Below are 26,250 nucleotides of genomic sequence, written 5' to 3'. Positions count from 1 at the left end.
AAATACTACATAACCCCCATCAGTTTCCTTGAACTTGTCTCAGAGAAGGAAAGATCTTGTGTCTAGTCCCTATGCTGGCTGTTCTCAGGAGACAAGCAGGAAGAAAATGAAGCATCTGATCTACTTCATGATTGTGTTCCTCATTTCTGAAGTAGGAAGCTTTGATCTTGTTATCGATGGAATCCCAGATGTGAGTATTTCCAGCAGGGCCCAGGGCTGCCTTCCTTGCTGAAGTCCAGATTGGTGCTGCCACTGGCTTCAGTGAGAGCAGGACTGGGTTGGTGCTTCTTGCTCTGCTTGTGTCTCATAGTTTCTCTTCTACTCTGAGCTAAAATAGTGTTGTTTGGCTTGGTTTTCACCAAATTTCACCAAATGGTCTTCACCATTACTTTTTAATGTTGTTAAAGCTGGGATAGAATGAGCAATTCCAATTTCTTTTCAAACAGGATTCATGTTTTTAACTCAGCTTTGCTTTTGCTGGTGCTTTCAGCCTTTACATATTCAGCTAGGCTTCTATGTTCATATTTTCAGTGTTTTAGATTCCATTCCCTGGATTAAGAAGAAACTCAGAATCTACATGTCTTTTTGAATGGGATCTCCTGTATGAACCACCATGAATTTCAGCAGAGTTCCATATGAACTCAGATTACTGTTAACAGAAATTCAAATACAGAGTTAAGATCCTATTGTCATTACATTCCTTGGCAGGAGGATGAGATAACTTACAGAAAAAGCATGCAATAGGATAAGATAATAATAAAAAGAGGTTTTGTTATAGTTGTGATTCAAAAGTCAAAATTTAAAGGCCTATATTCAGGTGAGATTGCATTTGAGTGTCTACACGCATTTCCACATGAATTAGAAACTGCTGCAAATTCAAATTTGCATTTTTTTTGCAATCTTTCAGCTAAGTTGGCATGAATCATGTGAAGATTTCTTTTCTTACACAAGACTAATGTCTGGATATTCTTTCATTTTTCTTTCTTCTTACAGCACCTTTCATGACACAGTCTGATTTTTATCCTGAGTTTATGATTCCTGTCAAAAATAGCCCAGAAAAATATTTCTGTGCTCCTCTCTAATCACTGTCATCATATCACTTCAACATCAATGTGCTTAAGCAATTCAAGTTTATTTTGTGCAAACCTTTGTGTGTACGCTGTCATCTAAGTTGGAGAGCAACTCATGAACCTTGGCTTCTTAATTGCCATAAATAAAACTGCTAACAAACATAGAAGAGTTTTGCTGTGGTGTAAGAAGCTCATTTCTAATTTGTACAGACATGCATTTGGAAAAGATCTGATGTTTTTCTGTGTCATTTGGACAAATTTACTTTCCATACATAAGATTGGAGACAATTTCTTGTGGTTTGAGCAGAAATTCTCTGAACTTGCTGGTTTAGGTGAGATCAGTATCTGAAATGTCAATGTTACCATACAGTGACACATCCTGATGATCACCTGCCTCTTGCTTGTAATGGGCATTTCAGTCCATTAAATATTATTCCTTGTTCTGGAAGGAAAGGTTGTAAAATGAAGGTAAAAGTCATGATGATAAGAGTAGATAGAGCTGGTTGTCCACAGAGGGAAATGGAATGTATGAATACACAGCAGTTTGGTCTGAGGTGGTTTGCAACTGTACTCCATACTGGTACATGGGGACATAAATTTGTTTTGGAATTGTATTAGAGTGCTAATCAGCAACAATTCAAGTGACAAATCTAACTGCAAGACAGCAGTGACACATCTTTGTTTCCTCCTCTTTCTCCTTTAGGAAGTGGAAAATCTGATTGACATAGAAATCGATGGATTTCCTTCAAGCTCCAGGACAAGAAATGGCAGGTACCAGGTACAGTACCAGCAATGCTTCGAATAAAGGAAAACAGGAATCCCAGGGAGCTCTCCCCAGGCAGTTTGTTCCATTTCAAGGGTTGTGAATGTGCAATCAGGTGGTACCAACAGATCCTTAAATACATTGAGACATTCACACATCTAGTTGCTGATGCTACCCTTTCTGTAGTACCTAGAGCAAGGCCTTGTTTCATATCTGACTTCCTAAGGTAGAACCATAACATAGATGCCAAGAAATGGGTATACTTGTCTGTCTCATTTTGTGTGTGACACATGTGGGACTGAAAAAAAATGGAAAAGAAGAACTTCTACACAGGCAATGTATGTTGAAACTGTAGTCCTGCAGATAGTCCATTCATTCATATCTAGTTCAGGTCAAAAGTGCAGCACAATGTGACGTGGTAAATTGACTGGGGAAGTCCAAGGACAGGGAAGAAAATTTATTTCCAGAGTGCTGATGTGTTACAGATAGTTGTACACTGCTGGTTTCTGAAACAGAAGTATTTAAAACAACATTGCAGGAGTTTTGGGGATTTTTTTTGTGTGTGTTTTATCAAGTACTAGCTAAGAATAATGATAATGAAATCAGTTGTTTGAAGATGTTGAGTTTTATTGTGCTGAATTAAAGAAATGTTATTCAGAGTGGACCTTGTCCTCCATCAGAGCTCTGGTGTTGCCTTTCTTGAGTTTGTTCAGTACAGCAAAAACAAAAGATCATCTTGAGTAAAATTGGATTTCCCAGCATCTTTGAAGTTAAGAACAGGCAACTATGATTCATCTTTATCCTAAGGTGTTTTGCTTTTTTTTCAAATGGGCCTCACACAGAGTCTAATTGTGGCTTATTGACACCTGAAGATTCTATTACACTGCCAGAAAGATGGAATATTTTAGCATAAATATGAAACAAGCCAGTTCACATTTGCCAGATTAGTATTTAAATAATCTAATGACTATCTAAGCAGAATTCCTCACTTCTTCAGGGCATCATTTCTTTCCAACGTATCTTTATTAGCATATGGATTATATTGTCTCTGTTTTCCAGCTTTCTGGATACATAATAATATAGACATATGCATATAGCAATTTGCAACCATACTTGTGCTTTTTATTATAGTAGATTATTTATCCTATTCCCATATATTTCCCATTCTTTACATTTCATATGAGTCTTTGAAAACCAATAGAGTGAAGATCTCAGGATGACTTACCCTTGTGTTGAGTCACAATAAAAGATTAATAAATTAGATGAAAAAACATCTTAAGACAATAGTTCTTGGCCAACAGCAGGCACACAGTTACTTATTGTTTTAGCACTGCATTTTTGGTCTGATTTTAGGGTGGTCCTGTGTGGAGCCACGAGTTGGACTTGATTCTTGTAGGTCTCAACTTGTATGTCTCAACACAAGATATTCTGTGATTTTATGATTTTCCTACAGTGAGCTCATTAGGTCATTGGCAACAAGACAACAAAACTCTTCTGCAGAACGTGCTGATCAGATATAAAGACAAATAATTGTTTTCCATGCACTAGATTAGATCTTGTAGTGAAAAAAAAAGTGGTCACTGACGGATCCCAAAAACACTGTGCCTCAGGTATGCAAATGGTCCTTGAGACCACAGAAATAGAGTGGCCCATGGGATAACCTTGTGAACCTCTTGTGACAGAGCAGCATCGCAACATTCACACACAGTGATCTGGGCAAAGAGTTACAGAGAGCTAAGTATCCACAGCCTGCACAGATATCAGAAGACCGGTCTCAGCACACTCCTGAAGCACTTGCCTGCAGCCCAACCCAAACTGTGCCACACATGAGGAGTTCCACAAAACACTGCTTCTGTGCAATGCAACCATCAGCAGATCTGGATGTGGTTTAAAAGAAAGGATCAGACACAAGTTTTCTTGCTAGAAATAGCACATGCCACAGAAATCTCTTCAAGGCCCATGTTTTCAATAACCACATCAGCACTCAAACATAAAGTGTAATTATTTACAGCTCTGTCCTCATGACCTGTTGGAATAATTAATCTCTGCAACCTTTGGGATCCCAGGGGGATGGTTGGGCCAACCCATGTCTGATCAGTAACAACAGTGGTGGGAGTCACTACACATGTGAGCAATAAACTCAGTGTCTCTCTCACTACCTCCCCTTTTCCTCTGCCCTCACAAAAACAATCAGGAAGGAAACCTAGGCATCCTGAAAGCTTTATGCACCATGTGTAAGGTGAGCTGGAAACCCAAGCCCCCTCTGAAAACCAGAAAAGTATCACAATAAATAAATTGAGAAAACCCTCCTTTGTGCTAAGGTCTTGGTCTTAGTCTTTTCAAAACAATTTATTTCATTTGAGGTTCACTTAATTTGTATTCACAGCTTTAATGTTCCTCACCCTAAGGATATGTCCAAGGGCAGTATTCATTCTTCACAGTCTGATTCTTTATCAGATGTGAGGGGTTCAGTTCACTGTACAATTATATTTGTAGAGTTTCACAATGGGCTGTGCAAGGATCAATCCATCATGCTTTGCAGAGGGTATCTACGGTGCCATTAACTTTCAAGTCCTGAAATCCCAATCTGGATGCTTTAGGTGAATCTGTACAGCTGTGAAGCAAAACCTGAGTTTGTTCTCAGTGAGATGGGAATGCTGCAGTCTATCTCATTTTAAATAATCCTTAAAATCACTTCTTTAAAATGATCTTGCTATGAGATGTATCACCTCTTAAGCATATCTAGACTTTCCTGGTGTATAAAAAGGCTTCAAACTAAATTACTAAATGTACAGCAAGCCTTATATACACCATTTGACTGAACTGAAATCAGCATCATCTGTGGATTTGGGTCATTCAAGTGCTACTTCCATCTGGCATAATATTGGTCTGGTTTTGTACATATTTATAATTAATCCATCAGTATGTGAAATAGTCTTCCTAGACTCCTGATCATCATCAGTGGAGTTAAGGAGTTTCATTTTGTGGTATACAGTAGTGTGTGAAGTAGTTCAGGGAGTCTGTAACATCATAAAAATGTGAGAGCTGTCAGTTTCACGTTCTATAAACCCAGCTTAAGGCAAGGCCATCATCTTCATAGCCTTTGGACACTTTAAAATAGTTTTATGTTCTTCTTATATTGTGGCACCCAAACTATATTTGGTGCTCAAGGTGAGGATGCACAATGCACAGCAGAGGGGACAACCCCTTCCCTCTCCCATCTGACAGCACTGGGCCTGGTGCACCCCAGGGTATGGATGGTGAATCACCAATTGGAACAGTCAGCATAGTTCAGGGCATGCTATGTTCAACCAAATGGAAGTATCTATTTCAAGATGAAAGACATGATTCCGTTGGCTCTGAAGAGCTGAGGTTGTTTGGTTGTGACAATCTGTAGACCAGTCGCAGGCAGCTGCATTGAGCAATCACATGTCCTCCTAAAAGTGGGGGAGCCAAATCCCACCCCAGGGATAGACGTGTGAATTTCAGGGAATTACAAATAGAATGTTTCAAGTGGCCACAAGATGTCACCACATTTTCATAGAAATTTCCAAATGCGACTACTCATATTGCAGGAAATAAGCCAACTATTAATGAGCATTGTTTTAGCTCATCTAAGCATTGTGTACATAATCAGAATTGCATATATGAAAATGTACATATGCAGTATGTATGTAATATGCTTATACGAGGGATACATCCTACATATGCATATTGCATAAAACATAGTAATAAAAGTAAATGTAATAAAAGGAATCTGCTCACTAAGCCTGAGAACTCAGATGAATTCTGATCATTTTGGAAAGCAGCTTTTGGATAATTACACTGTCTGATCTCTTAAAACAGCCACAGTCTATGCTGATAGTTTTGCTGAAATACTTTCTCTGTATTTTTCTTTTCCAGCGAAGCACATCTGACTGGGGGTATGTTGGAGATCTGGTGAGTTTTTTTCCTCCTCTGTGGAGAAAAATATTGAATAAAGAGATTTTGTAGTTAACCATTTTTTGGAAATCAATTCTTCTGTTTGTTCAGTTCCTTGTTTTTACTGCTGGTTGGGTATTAACCTAATTTCTTTAAACAGCCGACTGTTTGCACAATGCTGTTTATTCAACTGCTCTTCTGGGGAGAAGAGTATGGTAAATATGAAGAAATGAGCAACAAAAACGATTAGACAAAGGCAGTATTTTAATGTACCAGTTTAATACTGTTCTACAACTGCTATGATTTAACCATTTACAATACTAGATCAGTATTCAGCGTTTCAGTTCTTTTTTAGTTAGGGCCTTTATTGAAAATAGTAGCTCCTTTCTCCTCAGTATATGATGTTGAGGATTGCTACATAACCCTTCTACGCTGGATTATATCAAGAGAGACTTTCCAAGGAATGATTGCCTGCTGGAAAGCAAGGAAAGCACTGCAGCTCAATAACTTCTCTCTTTCAGATAAAATGTTATAATGAATTTTATTCACATGGGTATCTTGCCACAGTCGCGGGTAAAATATTGAAGTGCCTTGAAATGGAATTCATGATCCACCTGGCTGCCATATTATAATAAAAAGTGATCGAAAAAAGGGCACTGATGCTATAAAAGGAGCTGAAATCATTCTTTAGGGTGCATTTTCTAGCTGTATCCTAAATTTATAGAGTTATTTTATCAATTACAGGTGGAGGATGATGACAAGATAGGTCTTTACAGCTACAAAGTTCAGTCCACTATAACATCACGGCTGGCCAACACAATGATCCAAGCCAAAATGGTGAATAATGCAAAACGGCCCCAGCACATAGTGTTTGATGTGCAAGTTCCCAAAGGAGCTTTTATTGACAACTTTACTATGTAAGTAGTGGGCAGACATCAGCCTTGTGCTCTGACAGGTTCGATAATAAGGTGAAAGTGGTGGGAGAGAAGTATTCTTAAAAACAAAACACCTTCTATCATTTGCCAGCTTCAGTGTAATTTGAGTGTGCTTTCTCAGTGAAAAAAGGCTTATGTCATTGTACTATCTATCTGTCCATCCCTTCGTCCCTGGTAATTATAGGGCCGTTGGCCAACGTCAACAAGAATTGACAAAAGGACAGGAGTCTCAAGCAGATCACTTGTCTTTGGCAAATTGACACCAGATCAAAGGAGAGAGAGTCCCAAATAAGAGCTCTCGCTGAACAGCTTTTTTCAAAGAGGCAACAGCCAGCTCGCTGGTCAGCAGACATGAACCCATCCATGTTTCGAAACAGCAATGACATGGGTAACTGCTGGTCTTGTCCAAAGCACTGGGAAGTGTGAAGAAGGTGGAGAAGAGCAGTTCCTCCTTAGAATACGAGAGTGCCAGCTAGATGAAATAAAGAGGCAGCTAGGCAAAAAGATGCAGATTTGCTGGAAAACAAGCTTCATTCATTTGATCTTAAATGAGAGCCTTATTATTTTATTTCCCACTGGGTATTAAAGAGGTTAGATTGGACTGATTTTTTATTTTTTAAGTAAAATAATAATTACTGATTATGAAGTTTTTTCTTTTGCAAATGGACTGTCTCCTCTGTCCTAGGGATGTCAATGGTATAACATTTACCAGCTCAATTCGAGAGAAGTCTGAAGCCAGAAGAATGTACTCTCAGGCAAAAGCCAAAGGCAAAGCTGCTGGAATAGTGAGGTATAAGGATTTTGGTATATGGATACTGTACTGAACTTATTCACAGAAGGACTGAGCTGACCCATCCCAGAGGAGAGATATGACATCCTAGTAAGAAAAATGGGTTGGAAAAGCAGGTTTTGCTTACTTATAGCAACTTTGATATTTAAGTGTCAGGACTTAACTTGTGCTTCTGCTTTCAGCTCGATAAAATGTATTGTGCTAATAGAGAACAGCAGTTCCCTGGTATAGGTCACAGTTAAAACTGGGTTCAGAAATGTATAAATCTAAAAATAATGCAAAGAAGCTCTCATTTTCCTTGTATTTTCTCAAAATAACTCCACAGCTAACTTTTCAGGAGCAATGCCTTGGATATGGAAAACTTCAAAACTGAAGTGAATGTGCCCCCAGGAACAAGGATCCAGTTTGAGCTTCACTACCAGGAAATGATTAGAAGGAAACTGAGCTCCTATGAGCACGTTATCTCACTGAAGCCGGGGCGCTTGGCGAAGCACATGGAGGTAAAGCAGAGCTGGTGTGTGTAGGTAGCATCCTACAAGTGAATCTTTCTTGAGAAGGCAGAGGAAGTTTCTATGAGCCTCATGGCAGGCCACTTCTTCTACTGCTCCTTCTTTTAATATTGGCTTGAAACAAATAGCCTCAAGGCCACTTGGCAGGCCATCAGGAGAAACTTCAAACTCATATATTTATATGAGTGGTCAGCAAATTTATCCTGCCTCCTGTCAATTTCAGGTTGGATATTAGGAAAAAATTCTTCTCAGAAAGAGTAGCGAGGCATTGGAACAGGCTGCCCAGGGAGGTGGTGGAGTCACCATCCCTGGAGGTGTTCAAGAAACGTAGAGATGTGGCACTGAGGCCACGGATTAGTGGACATGCTGGGGGTGGGTTGAAGGTTGGACTGAATGATCTCAGTAGTCTTCTCCAGCATTAATGACACAGTTGGGCATTTCCTGAACTGTGACTGACTCATGTCGGAATCCCTTGGACTAACGAGCTTTGGCCCATGTATACCTCTGTGTAAACTCACCCTGACTGAAGGAAAGCAAATAAAATGCGCAGTTTATTTGGAGCAGGGCTTTTCACAATAATCCCAAATTGATTAGATAGTGTCCTATTAGAGCAGCTGTTCTCTGTAGGATAAGTTCTCCACATCTGGCTGCCTAAAAACGATTTGCCTTATTCGTACCCTCTTGCCCATACTTTCCAAGAGTATCCTGTATCATCTGCCAAGAGACAGAACTGAGGGCTCACTGGACATTTCCATCTGCCTGTTCTCATGTTTCTATGTCATAAAAGTTTTTCAGTTTTCTATAACTTCAGCACAAGCTGTAAACCCCATAAATCAAAGTCCGCTGTTCACATTTCCTTAGTGCAGGCTGTAGTCTGCTTCGAGCTTTCTAAAGGCCTGAGTAAGTCCTACTAAAAGGGACACTGTATCTTGCTTCCTAGTAAACTTACTACTAGAACTCCAACCACAAAAAGCCTTTATCTCAGACCAACATGATAAAACCTTCATTTTCCAAATCACTCTGGCTATCTAACCAAAAGTGAAAGTACACTCCATCCTATGCAGAGGAGAATAGAACACAACATTTTGTGTTCTTCCTGGCCTCAGAACCCAAAGCAGCAGTTAGGCAGAGTCAACTCATACTTTCCTGAAAGCACGAATTGGATTTGTGCTTTCATGTTGACTCCTATCCTGTTAGTTTCCACAAGGGGATGCAGAAGGATAAAGAATGAGCATTTCTGCCAAATTCATCCTATTCTTTGGACATATGTTTTGTCTTTCCATCATAGTTTTAGCATTACATAGACCCCCATCCCAAGTGAAACTAGCCCTGCGAGAGCATTCTCAAGAATATCCCACTCTCTTTCTGGAGTTTGCCTGTGGAGGGTTTATGGGATCCTGACACAGCAGTGGCACTGCATCATACTAAATGTCCTCCTTTCCTGCCTCCAGGTGGATGTCCGCATTATTGAGCCACAGGGAATTCGCTACGTGCACGTTCCCAATTCGCTTGGAGATCATTTCAATGGAATCACCACCATCTCCAAGGGAGAGAAAAAGGTAACAATTACAGAGTGGAAGCAGCATGACACTTCAGTTTTCATAGTTATTCCTCCACAGCCATGGTATTTTCTCATACTTCCTAAAAGCATTAAAAATATGACCAAAATACACTATTTTCTTTATTGCTATCTAACCATATGTACAAGATGCTCAACTACTACAGCAATACAGAAACAGAGTGTAGACCATCTTTCTTTGTGCAAATCTTTCAATTTGTAATTCTGAAAGAGCAGTACACAGGAATTGCTGGACATGAAAAAGGTGGATGGCGAATGTCAAGTAGAATAAACATTGCTCCACAATCTCAGTTCCAACTGGGAACATCTACCTAGGAAACTTTTTTAGGACTGCTCTTCTCCCTGACGTGCTTACTCTACCTTTCTCTATCATAGCTCTCATGTGTGGATAAACCTTCCAATAGCAGACAGTTTTCTGCAATAAATGTCTATCGGTGACTCTGGGAAGGTACAACTCTTTTCACTTTCTGATAGAGATCTAACACAAGGTGTGTAAATCAGACCCAGAAAGTCTGTGTATATTACTATCATAATTTATCAGGCGGTACTGTTCCTTGATATCCAGGCTCAGCTTCATATCTCATTCACTCACATTCCTATTTCAGCGAACTAATTCAAAGGTAATGTAGGCAGATATCATCTGAGAGAGTTTAATCAAGAATTTGAAGGCAAATAAGTGAACAATAATTCAGAGCCCCGTTCACCTGCTTTTATGGCACATTCTTCTCAAGCCTGAAGGTGTTATTTGTTGCCATTATTCACCTTTATTGTTATGGCAGTATTCTTAACAGCATATGTGATAGATATATAGCAAAATGTCCTCAATATTAAAATAGTCCCAGGTATTCATAACATTAAAAGAAAGAGAAGGTTTCACATTCCAAAGACCTTACAAAGAAGATGTTGCAGAAACTGCAAGCATACAAGACAGTTTGCCTCTGGATGCATATATTTTGATTTAACTTCTTCAGAAATTTTGAGTGATCTGTCAAAGCAGAGAAATGCAATGCAAAGAATAACATAACATCTGCATAACCAGTCGCAAGACTAATGAGAAGAACTCTACCACTCAGTTTGCAGACAAATTACAAGCTTTCTTTTCTTCAGGGGAAAAAAAGAAACAACAACAAACTTACTTTGAAAGCTAATTCAAAATATTGATTAAGCTCAGCATAGTTTCAACTAAGAAAATGATAAATAAGGCAGAATATTGCTCTCTAGAAAAGAATTGCCCAGCTCTGATGGAAATATTTGATACAGAAGATATGAGTCACTATGCTTGTGTCACAATTGCTACTAATGAATCAGCATACCCAGGCAAATCTCAGCGCAGTTTTTGTTTTCAAGTGACAAAATCCATTTTCCATTTAAACTGGGTGTGTAAATAAAGAGAGAAGAGAATCTTTCTGTAAAAGAAGATCTTTCATAAATGGATGAACTCTCTATTTCAATGATCTGCCTTTCTCTCCACTCCTCATTAACTGATGATCACTTCTCATTTCAAGGCTCATATTTCTTTCAAGCCCACAATGGCTCAACAACGAAAATGCCCCACTTGCTCATCCACAGCAGTAGATGGAAATTTCGTGGTGCAGTATGATGTGAACAGAGAGAGCACAGGTGGGGAATTAGAAGTAAGTATCTCTGTTTAACCAGGACCTGTGAATAGAGGAATTGCTGTCATTAGGCAAACTGTGCTAAACCTCATCATTGCATTACTTCTGCAGTTCGCTAAGCAGAAATTAAGCTCCACTGGTACGTGCAGAGAGGACAAGATCAGAAAGAGCTTTGTATCCAATTGAAAGAACAGAGAGATTTTAAGTGGATAGAACAGATTTACTTAATTTATGACTAAGTCACAATCCTACAGTCAGGAGCAGATTTCTGTTTTGTCCACAGGCCAATGTCTTCATATCTAGCAGTCATCTGGTGATTTAATGTTGAATCAAAGGGCACTCAGTGGAAGTTGTACTGATTTATTATGAGAGAAACATCGATATTTTCATGTTAACATGAAGCAAAGATATGGGAGTTGAATTATTACATAGAGAATAGTCTTTTTAAAAACATGTTTATTCATCGCCATGCCATTGCATGGCGGTTGTCTGAGAACCAGGCTCTGCTTTCCTTGATAAACAGTAAAGAGTAGACAGTGCATGGCTACAAATACATGTGTATGTGCAGAACTGGAAGTAGCAACCAACCCATTGAGAGTAACAGTATTTTCTGCTCTGTTATTATTTTGGCATCTTTAGCACAGCTCATTTTACAGCAAGGTTTATTATTATTTTATTTTGCAGATTTTTAATGGCTATTTTATTCATTTCTTTGCTCCGGAAAATCTTGATCCCCTGCCCAAAAACATTCTGTTTGTTATAGATGTCAGTGGATCAATGTGGGGACTGAAAATGAAACAAGTAAGTGTTTGACTTCGAGAATCTCCTGCCAACTTTTCCCATGTGCTTTACCATACAATTCTATGGCAGGTTGCCATTCAGATTTACCATGTTTGTTCTTTACACTTTACTCTGTCAAATGCTCACTGTATTTGGTGAATATTTGATGAATCAAAGAGTTCATTTTACTCTTTATTTGCAATACTCCTTTCCATATTGTAAAGAAGAGATGATACCATTAGAACACTGATTTTAATAGTAAAGTGAAATTTTATTTGACAGATCATAAAGCATTTTATAAAGACCTTGAATCCCTTTTTTTTAAAAATCTCCCTCACTATATCCTGGGAAAGTCTCAGTGAAGGTACTATAACCCTGCCTTCAAAAAGTTATGGACAAGTTGATGGGTTGGTGATTAGGCTGGATGATCTTCCAACCTTCATGATTCTATGATTCTAAGTTGCTGACTGCCCACTGAAGGGCAGTAAGAGTGGATTAGACAATATAACTCGTGGAAAAAAGAAGGGCAAGAAATTTGATTTATTCTGCAAAAAAGAAGTCCTGGAGAAACATAATCAGCTTTCAAATATATTTCAAGAATTGTTCCAAAAGAAAAACCCAACAACTGACATTAATGCCCACACAGGATAGAATAAGATGGAATCAGATGGATTTACAGCAGGAAAGATTTACATCAGATAATACAGAAAAAGCTTTGTAGTGCTAAGGGGAAAGTCTGTGAGATTGTAAATCATGTGTCACTGAAGATTTTCAAGAGCTGGATATTAGTCTGGGATGATCTAAGGATGTTTGAATTTGCTTCAGTGTATAATACCAGGGCTTGGCACATTTCTTCCTTGGGGAAATCAATGCTGCAAAACTGGGATGTAGGCTAATCATCACTTCTTTAAATCACATATTTTCAAACAGATGTTACCCAGCCCAAAATGACAGCAGTGCAGGCAGAGTTAAGTCACCTCAGCTAGTACAAGTAATTCCTCTCTCCTGGACCACAGTGTCTCACAGACTGCTTCTCTCTCACACTCTCTTTGTTAGCAAGTGTTAAGCAAGGATAGGTTGAGGCACATGGATTTGTTCCTGCTAATTGCATTTTTTCCCCTGTGTTTCTTTAGAGAAAAGTTCTACTTTATGTTAGAAATATGTAAAAAAGAGATCTAGAGAACAGATGCTGTTTTTGGATTCCAACGCTCACGTTCCTATTCATCACAGGCATCTGTTTACTTGCAGCCATGTTAAGAAAATGCTTTAAAGAAAACAAAGCTTAAACCTGTTATTTCTGGAATTTCCTCTTTTCAGACCATCGAGGCCATGAAGGCAATATTGAGCGAGCTCCGTGCTGCTGATCAGTTTTCTCTTATTGACTTCAACCACAATGTCCGATGTTGGAGGGATAATTTAGTCTCAGCTACCCCAGCACAGGTTGAAGATGCTAAGAAGTACATCCAGACAATCCATCCCAACGGGGGTATGAGGTTTTGATTGCAAGGTGCTCTTGACACTTAGGTATCACAGGAATGGGTACCTCGGACAACATTCAGATTGGTGGAGTATTCCTAACAAAAAGTCTGAATCCTGATTTGGGGAAAACATGTCCTGGGCTAAAGGAGACCAAAGCTTCCAGTTTATTTTGTTAGGGAATGGGATGGCACCTCCTTCCACTGAATAGGCTGACAGATGGGAACATAGGGAGAAAGTAAAAGAGCTCTAGAGACTTCTTCCTTCTTAGCATCACCATAGTATCATGCTCCCAGCAATGAGGTATGTCTATGGCTGCACGTCACCTTTGCATCACTATGGCACCATAGGACAGCTGCTTTCAATCTATAGGGCCTACCTGCAGCCTTACAGACCCCAAGTATCCATGAAAGATCAGCGTTATGAAGCAGAGTCTCACAAGCCTACCTCTAGGGTCTCCAAGGACTATAGGTTGTAGACTACCTGATGTTCTATTAAGTGCTAACCTAGGCAAAGTGTCCATCCTTTTTATGCTTCATTTCCTTGTCTGGTAAACAAGAACAGTTGCCTTTTTCAGACTTCGGAAGCTTCACTGCGGTCCCCCTGGAATTACTGATAGTAGGAGGGATGAGGAGCCCCACATGGGGACAACAGCCCAGTGCAAAAGGGAGTATCAAGATCTGCTCTCTTAATGAAACTTAGGGCAAAACGTGTAGTGTGCCTATATACAAATGTGCTTAAATACTTACAAAATATGTGTTCCCATATTTTAAAATCACCATCATGCTGGTGGACAAACTCAAGAGCAAATAGATTATAAGCTATTTCTATTCACAGCACTATGACACCAATCTGACACTTTCCATTTCAGTAAATGGTGTAACACTAAATGAGGAAAACAGTGAAAGGTCTATTTAACACAATGATCAACATGCAACAATTTTCAGCTTCTGTTTCCTTAGGGAACCAGAGTGGTAGCAGATGTACCATAAGAATCACAGAGGGGAGGTTTTGCTGCTTTAATCTCAGGTCTTTGTTCATGCTGATTAATTCCACTAGAATCTCAGAACTGATCTGTATTTGACAAGACACTCCACAAGATTCAAACCTGTTTTCTTCATTGTGTCATTGGCAGGCACAAATATCAATGAAGCTCTTCTCCGAGCCACATTCATCCTGAATGAAGCCCAGAATTTAGGCATGTTGGACCCTAACTCAGTTTCCATGATTGTATTGGTTTCTGATGGAGACCCAACTGTAGGTAAGGATTCTGCTTTAAATTAGAAGAAAGGACAGTGGAATTAGCCTCATAAATGCAAGCAATATTTAGACACTTCGATAGTAAGTTAAAAAAAAAATTTTATTTCATTCAATGGCTGCACTGCTGCAGATGCTATAGATGCCATGAGGCTGTGCACGTAAGCTTTCACAAAAGATGAGCAACTACAGAGATGCATAAGTCCTGTAGGAGAGATAATCAGAACAGTGTAAGAGAAAATCTCCTCTTCTGATAATTCCAACTCTTAATATTACTCAGTCCCAAGTGTAACATCAAAATCTGGAAAATAAGGTAGAAAGCAAATTGATCTGGATTGAAATTGGTAAAGGTCAGAAGTAATCCATTAGTGTAAGATGCCAGCCCATAAGACAAACTGCCATAGGTTTGTTAAAAAGCCAGTCCCAGTGGGAGGATGTCAACAAACAAAACCTGTATGGAATTGTATTAGCCTGCAGAGAGCTTGAAGGAGAAATTCTGGGAGAAGTCTAGATGCATTATAATTGCAGACTCCCTGGGAAGTTATTCTGCAAACACAAAGAATATGTATCATATACCAGAAAAAAGTTCAAAAGAATTATCTTCAGTGGCAATAAGTTGCTAATCTCCATCCCGAAGAAGCCAAAATGTCACTTTATGTAGGGTTTATCTGGCCAAATGGAGATTTAGCAACTAAGCCAGCTTCCTCAGCGTTCCTCATAATTAAGAGAGAACCAGAGACACTTCAAGGGCACGAATGCTCTCATCCTAACGGAGACGTCCACCGTTGCTCAGATGAATGTCACTCTGTGTTTCTCAAAGGTGAGCTAAAGCTGACAACGATCCAGAAGAATGTGAAGCAGAGCATAAAGGATGAATTCTCTCTCTTCTGCCTCGGCATTGGGTTTGATGTAGATTATGATTTCCTGCAGAGAATCGCAACTGACAACCGTGGCATGGCCCAACGGATTTTTGGAAATCAGGAGACCTCTGCCCAAATGAAGGTACATTTCTAGCCCATTACCTTTTAAGCTGAGGATCCAGTTTTGCTCATAGCTGAAGAGCTAACTCCACTAACTAGAATGGAGTGACACAATTTAGAGAGGTGGAGGTCATTAAAGTTGTTCTTTGTTTTGGAGTGTTGTGCAAGATGACAACCATGCTTTAGCTTAAGTGCAAAAATTAGGTGAGAAGCAACCATGTTGCACAACAGCCAAGACCTGGCCAATCTGATGATTAATTCAGGCACATAACACACCTTCATTCAAATCTTTTAGTTGTAGCATGAACACATTTTTAAGAACAACCGATGGACCATCCCTTGGCTTCCACAGGATTTAGGCCAGACCTCCTTGCTCTACCCATATACAGATGTTCTAAGGCTTAATTATAAAGCCTACTTTTGCTGGGGCAGGGAAAGTCCTTCTTACCCACTGATGCTCCCAGTTTTGTCACCTGCTCTCCTCTCAGTCAGGGTGGCCCATGTGGGAAGCTTGCTTTGGGTACAACACACTCACTTCTCTGTTCCCTGCCATCTCAGAGATTCTACAACCAGGTCTCCACCCCACTCTTGAAGAAGATACAGTTCAACTACCCCCAGGAGTCGGTGTCAGATGTCACCCAGAGCAGCTTCCACAACTACTTTGGCGGCTCAGAAATAGTGGTGGCTGGGAAGGTTGACACTGCAAACCTCCAGCACTTGGAAAGCGTAGTCACAGCGACAGCGGTGAGTGGGACCCTCTCTAGGATGCCTGCTCTTGGAGTTTGGGCTGGTTCGTTCACTCATGTGTCCAGTCTCCTTGATGGTTGTGTTATGCCTGTTTGGGTCCTGAGTGGAAGTGTGGGGAACCTCACAGGGGTTTGTCCCACAAGGTGTTCATAACAGCTTCAAGTTACAGCCAAGAGCAGTCACTCTCTGAAGCCTTCAGAAGGGCTTGCTTCTTATAAGAAATGTAATGTACAAAATTCAATTCCAAATCAGAATTTGTTCTAAGATTATGAAGTCATCCTTCAAGCCTTATGGAGGTGCAGGGAGACCCCCTAATGTATCTCCTTTCATGGCTGAAACTGCTGCTGCTGGGGACTTCAAGCTGGCGCCTCTACATCATGATAGGTCCTTGTATTATTCTTTCATGGTATGCCTTGTGGCATATTACTCATTTAATGGCTGTTCCTCCACTTGGAGAAGAAAGAGGTGAGGAAGAAATACATCTGGATCCTTCTTTCTGAGGAGGACTTAACAACACTTACAGGGCTTGGAAACTGTGATTTGATACTTGCTACAGAAATCAAGCATGTTGAATATTCTTCGCAGCTGAAACACTGCTCCCCTTCCAATGGAGTTCTGGGGCTTTCTGAACTGTAAGTGACTGTGTGCAGAGCCAGAGTAAGTCCTTACTGCCAAGCATCTCAGGAGTTGACAAAAGGGGACCTCAGAGACACCCCATTCACCTGGCTCACCCTTGTCCTTTTTTCTCATTTCTTGCTTAGGCAAATGCAGAGCTTGTCATGGAAACCTTGCGAGATGTTGAAGAGCTGGATGGTTTCATGAAGAAAGACAAATATGCAGATCCTGAATTCACTAGGAAGCTGTGGGCCTATCTGACTGTCAACCAGATGCTGGCAGAGAGGTGAGGAGAAATGTAGTCTGTGATGGCAGGGAAGTGAAGCATGAGAGCAATCTGGTCTTTTCTGAGACCACAGGGTTTCAAATGAGTGAGGTAAATAAATCAGAGTGAAGATAGGCGATATCTTCTGTCCTCACACTCCCATCTTAGCACTCATAGATATCAGGTAATAGAGTTTGGGAGCAGTTAAATAGAGGAAATCTCTGACTTTGACAGACCCGGGTGTGGAGCTGACTGGAAATGAAAAGAATTTGCTTTTCTGAGCATAAGAGCTACAGAGTTTCAGGAAAAAAAAGCCCTTTGACTTTAGGAAGTCTGATGAATCCCATGTGAAGAAGAATGAGGTCTTCTGCTGGGACCAGAAGATGAGACTGAGCTTCTGTGTCCAGACCAACATCCACAGAAGCCTAGAACAGTCTGCTTGTACAGTGTGTTCGTGTACGCCTTCAGCCTTGCCTTATTGCAGCATCTGCATCCTACCACCTTGACTCTATGACTGCTCTGTGGTGGAGCCACAAACACTGTGGTTGGTGTGAGGAACTACTAACTATGCCTTCTGCTTTATCTTCCACCCAGAAACACAGCCCCCACTGCAGCTTTGAAGAGGAACATCACCAAATCCATCCTGCAGATGTCCCTTGACCATCATATTGTTACACCCTTCACTTCCATGCTGATAGAGAACTCTGAAAAAGATGAGATAATGCTTGCAGATCAGCCCAAAGACCCTAGAAGAGGATGCTGCTCAGGTCAGTGTCTCAGGCCTGCTACACTATCTGTCATTTTGGATTTGTTATCGTTGATTTTTTAAAACTAACATGTTCATTGTTGAGATGGGCAGTTTGTGCTTTTAGGACAACTTTCAGGGAAAGCTGACTAAATCTTCAGTCACTTTCACAGCATCCTGTTAAGCAAGTGCTCTTTGGAGCTATTGGAGATTCAGTGAGCATATTAGAGAGATAAGCTTCCCAATAAACATGTTATGTCACATATGGAACATCTTCTTTCTGAGGCAGATACGTCTAGTTCCTCACAAGCTGTAGAATTGACCAAACTGTATCTCATCACCACTTTCTTCTCTTGGAAGCTTCCCAAGGTTACTAGCAATCAGGTGTAAGTATATGTGGTATCTGAGATGTCATAATAATATGGAGTGCCTCATTAACTAAACTCCTGGATTACTCCTTTAAACCCAATACTTCATGTTCCTTGTTACAGCAACCTTATTTCTAGCCAAATGAGGTGAAGTAGCCTTGTTCTGGCATCAGCTGATAGGGTCCATTGCAAAGCAATGACTGTGGGTCATCCCCATCCAGTTGTTCTGTGTCCTCACCAGTCAGCAATTTGAAAAAGCACGACTGTTGCTGTTAGGAAAACATTACCAACGCAATGTAAGGAAAGCACTGAAAGTACAAGATCAACTCTTTGGACAACTGAGTCTAATGATTTGCAATTTATTAATAAATAGGAGAGTTTGAATTGTCTATGAAGGAAAGAAGCAGTCTATGTTAGGGCAATGGACATCTGACATTTCACACTGCAAGTGATGGTGACATTGCTAAGAGCCCAAGCACATTCAGCAGACTCAGTTCTCACACTCCTGGTTTACTATAACCATGTCCTGCCTCAGTGAAATGAAATTTTCACGTCTGTCAGTTGTCATTTTCTAGTTCATTTATTTGTCTTTTCAATTCGAAAGTCTGCAGCTGAGATCCAAAGAGAAATGAAATGTTTGTTACTCACCCCATGTGCTACAGCTCATGACTATCAAACAGGTGAGCACAGGAATGGCACGTATTACTGTGCAAATTCATGACAGGTGACACCAGCAGACTAATTCAGATCATGTTTCTTTTGTTCTAGAATTCAAAGGACTTGAGTGATTTTAACATTAGGTCCGTGTGTCCTTTGGTGTTTGACAGAGTAGTCAAACATTGACAGCACTGAAATCAGGGTCAAAACGGGCAGTGGAACATGACTTCTGAACCTTAGCAGAGAACAGAGGCTGTAGAAGTACTATCAAAGTGATTTGACGAGTGACAATCTTTGCTTGTGATTGTGTAAAACATGCAGTCTGTACCAAAATGTTTGTGTATACAAGGCATGGAATGGGTAATCTGAAGCAGCCTTCTGTCTGTCCCTTTACAGATTTAATTAGAGCTCCTCCGTCTGCGTGAGCAAAGTGTCTTCCACTGAAATGACACATTTTCAAAAGATTGGTCAGTTGTCCTTTTATCAGAACAGACTGATTGCAAAACTGAACTAAAGCTTCTTGCTACATCTACCCTCTTCTTGGGATCTCTAGATTTTAAACATGCAGTTTTTCATTTGGCAGAACACTCACAGCATTGCTTTGAGGGTCTAGCCAAAGTGGGTCCCATTCACATGAATGAGAGTTAAAATGTCAGCCTCCATTTTTCACCAATAGCTTATGGGAAGCTTAACTGAAATGGTATGTGAATCATGTTACCCTGGTGGTGAGAATGGAGCAAATGGATCCTTATTGTAGATTTGCCTGTAGTAAATAGTGCCGTGCCTACTTTACGTGGTATAATGATATCAGGCTCTGATTCAACACATTACTTTAAAAATTACACTATTAAAATGTCTTCACTAATGAAAACCTAATTATGACTGTCATTTAACAGGCACTTTAGGATTAACTCCAAATGCACCTGATAATAATAAAGGTATCCCATCCTGGGCCAATGTCACCGCTGTGCCAGTCAGCTTCATGCCTGAGCAAAGGAGTCCTCCTGTGTCTGCTGTCAGCATAAACAGAGGTAAAAGCTACAGGATTTCATAAGGCCATAGAATCATAAAGTCATAAAGGTTGGAAAAGACCTCTAAGGTCTTTCTTTGCAAATAACCACCATGCATCAGCATTCATTACACCATAAACAAATAAAGGAAATAATCGTAATTGTTGGGCGCTCTGGGAATTTCAGCTTCAAGAATGATTTAAGCCAGCACTCGTTTAGAGGGGGCAGCTGGCCTCATACATCACAGACACCTCAAAATCCATCTGGTGCCCAAGGATTGCACTTTTCCTTATAAAATATTGAGCCACTTTGACTTAGAATAGATGAATCTGTAAAAATATTCCCTAAATTACAAGAGTGAGACTAGTTCAGACCCAAATAGGCTCTAATAGTCACCCCATCTCCTGCTGTGTTCTCCCCAAGGCTGAGGCTGCTCACGGGCCTTCTTTGCAGTAGCAAAGCTAATGTGAAGTTGCTGTTATTGTAAATGGCAGCAAGAATGCTCTGTGGAAGATAAAAATCTCAGAATGCACTGATGACTGATGGGTCCTGTTAACACTTGGGCCTTTGCCACATCTCAGTGCCTGCTTACACAGAGCATTCAGGAGAGCCATTGCCTATAAAAGCAGTGTAACTGCAATTACTCTGCGAGTGTGCTGTGTGTGGATGTGTTTATTTATACAGCTGTCAAACAAAGAGCTATCCAACACCTTCCCTGTACAGATAAAGGGTTAATTTAAGACAGAGATAGTCAAGAAACTGCTTGGAAAAGAAGAGCAATGGGGCAAAGTGACCCATCTGCCGTATGTACATATTTTGCACTGGAAATTCTTTGCATTCTGAGAAAAACTGATCAGAAGAGCATCAAGCTGAAGATCAAGCAGTTAGTGAAAATAAGGAAAAAAGACTGAGGGCCATCTCCAATATTCTGCATATTCAGAAGATTTAATATATTCAGAAAGCTTCTTCACTCTTTGGAATTTCACAGAATCACAGAATCGTTAAGGTTGGAAAAGGCCACTAAGATCATCCTGTCCAACTGTCAACCCATCCCCAACTTGCCCATTAACCATGCCCCTCAGTGCCACATCTACTCTTTTCTTGGACACCTGCAGGGATGGTGACTCCACCACCTTCCTGGGCAGCCTGGTCCAATGCCTCGCCACTCTTTCTGAGAAGAAATTTTTCCTAATATACAATCTGAACCTTCCCTGGCACAAATTAAGGCACCTCTCATCATCTCTGTTACCTTGGAGAAGAAGCCAACCCCCACCTCATTATAACCTCCTTTCAGGGAGTTGTAGAGAGCAGTAAGGTCCCCCCTGCACCTGCAGGTGCCACCACTTTTCTGTAAAGAGAAATCTGATCAAGGGCCAAGGATTTGCCTTGGCTACAGGATGAGTTAATACTTCTAAAACATGAGGAACAGCTGTATTTGAGTAGAAGCTGGCCAAGATACCCCTACTGGCAGCAATGAGTACAAAAGTTGTCTCTGAATGTTGGCAGGGAGATGGTCAGCTGGTCCTGAAAATTGCTTCAAAATGCTCTGAGTGCAGTCGCTCAGTCCCTGTGTCCCTCATCTCCAGGACAGGTATAGAATCATAGAATCATCTGAGTTGGAAGGAACCCCCAAAGGCCATCTGTCCAACTTCCCACAGTGAACAGGGACGCATACAGCTAAATCAGGTGCTCAGAGCCCCATCCAGCCTGATCTTGAATGGCTCCAGGGATGAGGCATCTCTGAACAACCTGTTACAGTGCCTCACCACCCTTAGTGCAAAAACTCCTTTTCTTATATCGTCTAAATCTCCCCTCTTGTAGTTTGAAACCATTTCTCTTTCTTTTATCACAACAGACTCTGCTGAAGAGTCTGTCCCCTATTTTCTTGTAGCCTGCTTCTCAAACCTGTGTCTTTTCTCTCTGTTTCAGTTGACAATGACCCACATTTCATCATATACCTGCCCAAGAGCCAGAGGAACATCTGCTTTAATATCAACTCAGATCCCGGACATATTCTAAACTTGGTTTCTGATCCTAGTACTGGTAAGGGAACAAAAAGTACAGTTTACATTACAGTGTGATTTTCCTTCCCTCGGGTCTGAGAGGTGTTGAAAGAGTAAAGGTGAAGTGTCTGAAAGGAGGATGCATGGTGACCTGAATGAGGCAGCAGGTGGAGGGAAGTGGTTATTTCCCTTCACATGCAGAGTACTGTGCCTAGTTTGAGCTTGCCAGTACAAGAAAGATGTTGATAAACAGGAACAAAATTAGTGGTGGCCAAAGAGATGATTATAAGACTGGAGGACAGGATGTAAAGAGAGACACTGAAAGAGCTGTGTTTGGTCAGTCTTAAAAGAAAGAGGCTCAAAGTGAATCTTGTTGCTGTCTACAATCGCCTACTCAGCAAACAAACATAGCCAGAGAGTTCTTGGAGATGCACAGCAGAAGGACAAGAGGCAATAGAAATGAACTGATACACATAAAATACAGATTAGAGATTAAATACTAGGAAAAAATTTATCACCCTAGATTTAGGCAACATCTCTGCTCTTCACAGGAGTCGTTGTCAATGGGCAGCTAATTGGGGCCAAGAAGGAGGAGAATAAGAAACTCAACACCTATTTTGGCAAATTTGGTTTTTATTTCAAAAACAAAGGCCTGAAAGTGGAGATCGACACAGAAACCATAACGCTGAAAGATGGATCTTACAGCATCATGTTGTCCTGGTCTGACACAGGACACATCATTCGGAAACAGTAAGTTGCTGAGCATTTATTGTCTGCCCTGTGCAACTTAACATTGGGCTTACCCAACCCTGGGTGAGATACGGGTTGCAAGGTGCCTACAGTGGGGCACGTGCTCCTCAGCTAAAAGTCTGAGTTCTCATTATGAATATTATGAAGTTAATGAAGATTAGACAACAGGGCCAAGGAAGTGATTCAGTTGGCCAAGCAGAATTAGGAAAAGCTGTATTTCTTTCTCTGCTGCTGACTATGTTAAGAGCCAGTTGCCTAAACATAAGCATCCTGTGTTATTTGAGGTGCCCAAGGGGCTCCTGATATGACTCCAAATATCCACACCTTCATCTGCAGAATGAGAGTAAGCAGCAAAACTGGGGACCCTACAGCACTGGACCCTTGTTTAGGGAATGGGATCACTTCCTGAATTTCCATTCCTTGTAACAGGAGCTTAGATCTGTAGGGCAGGATTTGATGGTGTGGACATGGGCATGAAGTGTCCTATTAGACACCATCCTTCCAAACCTCTGGGTGCTGCTTCCAAGGCTGTGAGTTTCTGTTGCCCTGTCAGCCAGCTCCACGCAGTTGATGCGTTAGAACATCTCAAGGGGATTGAGCACTTACGTGTGACCGGCTGGACTGAGCTCTCTCTTTTGTTTTGCCTCTGCTAGGCTTCTCATATCGGTGAAAAAAGAAAGCAATGTTACTATCAGAGTGGGTGAGGAAATGTCCTTCATGGTTTTGCTGCACCGTGTGTGGAAGAATCACCCAGTTAACGTTGACTTCCTGGGAATCTACATCCCCCCTGAAAACCAGTTTTCTCCTGAAGCACAAGGGCTGATAGGTAAGGACTGCATGTTGGGTGAAGGGGGACACTAAGAAGGATTACTGCTAGGGTGAATCAGATGGCTCTGGGATTGCTGTAGTGCCCGGGAAGCTCCAAGAACTCTATAGAGCATAAGCAGCCAGGAGGTTATTCTGAATAACTCTGTTATGTGGTTTTCCCAGCTTGGCTATTCTGTTGTGACTTGAAGAAAAAAAAAAAGTGAAACAAACCCCTCAAACCTTCTTTTTGTATTGAAGTTTTTAATTCAGCTCTCCCTTGAATAGCTGCTTTGGCAAATAACACAAAACAAAAGCAAGGGCTTAGTCCATAGAGAAAAACAGCCCTTCAAGCCCTGGACCCACCCAGGGCTCCCTTTATGATGTGGGAATCCTGTGCAGCAGATTATTTTCCCAAATACTCTTCACAGTCCCAGTCTGATTAAGTAAAAGTTTTCTGGCTCAGAAGCAGAGCTTTTTACCCTCCCCATTTGGTCAGTCCTTTAGTGCTGGAGACAAGATGCTGCGATCCATGCAGGAGTGGCTTGCCTGCTGCATCCAGTTTGGATTTTTAAAAGTGCCTACCATCAGCTTACATCACAGCCATGGAGGTTAGAACACGCATAGAGCTTTTAAATCTCTTTGATCAGGTCAGTTTACATCTGAACCAGAAGTGTATATCTACAACCAAAGACCTGGGCAAACTCCAGAGAAACCACAAGCCACCATGGAAGTGAAAGGAAACAAACTCACTGTTACTAGGTAGGAATAATGTGCTTGATTGCTCTCTTTATGACTTTCTTCTCTTTTTAATTATCTCACTGACTGCAGGCTTAATTAAGGATCTTGGGGATCCCCTATTTTCGTCTGCTAACAATCTGTCTTTAGCTGCTGGCAAAACACTTGGATTCTTTTGTAATTTAACGTTGCATGAACAGTTCTGGTCATGTTGCTGTCCAACATCTGACCTTGGCTGTGTAGTAGTACCTGGGATCCCCACAAAAGGGCCCATGCAGTCACAGAACTGTGAAATTCATTGCATTCTGCAGTTGTTTCCACTCTGCACCCACTCACACTTTGGCAGAGAAGTACTGCAAGCCAGCAGGATTAACAAAGTCTTGTTGTCTGCTTGTCGTGACTCTCATATTGGATGGCCTCTTCCTCACAGGGGATTGCAGAAGGACTACAGGACAAACCGTGTGTTTGGGACTGACGTGCAGTGCTGGTTTGTGCACAACAGTGGGAAAGGTTTCATAGATGGCCACTACAAAGATTACCTTGTCCCCCACCTGTACAGCTTTCTGAAGGAACCCTGAACGCTCAAGCTAAACCAGTTTATTATAGAAAATTCTTCTCTGCTCCTTCACACCCAGACTGGTAGCTGGCAGCCTTCCAAGCCAGATTGACCAAACATCACCAACATTTCCTTTGTAAGTGATCAGTGTTTCAAATGTAACTCCCTCTTCCATTCAAAAATTAAATCTATAATAAACTGACATGCTGGACTGTAGGAGGTATCTCGTATTAGCTGCGTCTCACAACCACTAAAGTCAAGCTCCATTAGAAATTTCAGCTGTTTTGCAATAGACATCTCACAGCAGACTTGTAATAGCATTGTGGTGGCACCTGTAATCTTAGTATCATACACAACCAGATTTAAAAAAAACTCATGCTTTTCAACTTTTGTGCTTTCAGAGAGCAGGGAAAAATGTAACTTCATGCGTTGCTGGATTTGGCAAAAAGCAGCGTGGTTAAAATAAGCCCAGCAAGGATGATGTGCATGACATACCTGACAAATCTAACACAAAAGGAAACTGGGATCATAAAGAGTCCCTAGCCTTTACAGATGTGCTAACCAGTGGTCAGAATTTCCTTGAAATAGCTCATGCTACTACACTGCAGGAAAATAAATTAGGTGAGCCCAGAATATCTTGTTTCGGTTTTGGTAAACAGTTCAGCATCACAGTGAAGTTCTCACCTAGATACAGAACTGGGGAAGTAGGATAAAGAACTGGAATTCAGACTACATAGAAATCACCAGCAGTACTAGAAGCTTCACTTCCAGGGGGATCAGTTCCCAAAAGGTGTCATACTTTTCAAAAGCAACAAATGAGATCAGTAGTGAAACAAACATACACGTGTATGTACCTAGAATTGCATTTAAAACTCTGCTTTCACAGGCAATCTTAGGAAAAAAAATAATAAAATGCTGACCAGATTCTTCTCAGCAGCCCTAATGTAGGACAGGCACTCCAGTTATCTGCTTGCCTTCCTGTACTTTGGTGCCCTTTGCCTGTGAACCAAATACTGGTATGCATCCTTCTTTCAGTTCTGTTGTCAGGAGTGTGGATTTATGCATGTTGAGCATCTCTTCAAGTGATTCTCAAAAGAGTATGCATGTCTTCTGCCTAAAGTTCCTTTCTGCAGAATTGTCCATTTTTTAGATACTGTGTTACTGCTTGACTTGTATTTGTGCCTGGGATCCCCGGAAAGCCATTGAAATCCTCCATGTGAGGTTAGTCCAGACTGCAGCTCTTTCGGTTTTCCTGCAGGGGTCCCCTGTAAACCACGAATCGTGGTTCTCTGAGGTAAAGCAAGGGACAAGCAACA

General features: G+C 41.0%; 1 protein-coding gene across 1 annotated transcript; it reads left to right on the top strand.

Annotated features, from left to right (window-relative positions):
* On the top strand, positions 1–25,150 carry ITIH2 (inter-alpha-trypsin inhibitor heavy chain 2). The gene is made up of 21 exons (XM_052680968.1): positions 1–190; positions 1,774–1,848; positions 5,737–5,772; positions 6,499–6,671; positions 7,375–7,479; positions 7,817–7,979; positions 9,440–9,547; positions 11,073–11,201; positions 11,868–11,984; positions 13,281–13,449; positions 14,575–14,700; positions 15,517–15,698; positions 16,235–16,420; positions 17,185–17,324; positions 17,898–18,070; positions 19,970–20,104; positions 22,013–22,126; positions 22,638–22,836; positions 23,490–23,662; positions 24,291–24,402; positions 24,809–25,150. The coding sequence occupies exons 1-21, from the start codon at positions 107–109 to the stop codon at positions 24,954–24,956; spliced, it is 2,847 nt and encodes a 948-aa protein (XP_052536928.1). The 5' UTR covers positions 1–106; the 3' UTR covers positions 24,957–25,150.
* The last annotated feature ends 1,100 nt before the right edge of the window (positions 25,151–26,250 follow it).

Source organism: Tympanuchus pallidicinctus, unplaced genomic scaffold (assembly GCF_026119805.1).
Source record: "Tympanuchus pallidicinctus isolate F22 unplaced genomic scaffold, pur_lepc_1.0 scaffold19, whole genome shotgun sequence".
In the NCBI taxonomy this organism is placed as follows: domain Eukaryota; kingdom Metazoa; phylum Chordata; class Aves; order Galliformes; family Phasianidae; genus Tympanuchus; species Tympanuchus pallidicinctus.
Note: the sequence above shows the minus strand (reverse complement) of the source record. Positions and strands in the feature narration are given on the sequence as shown.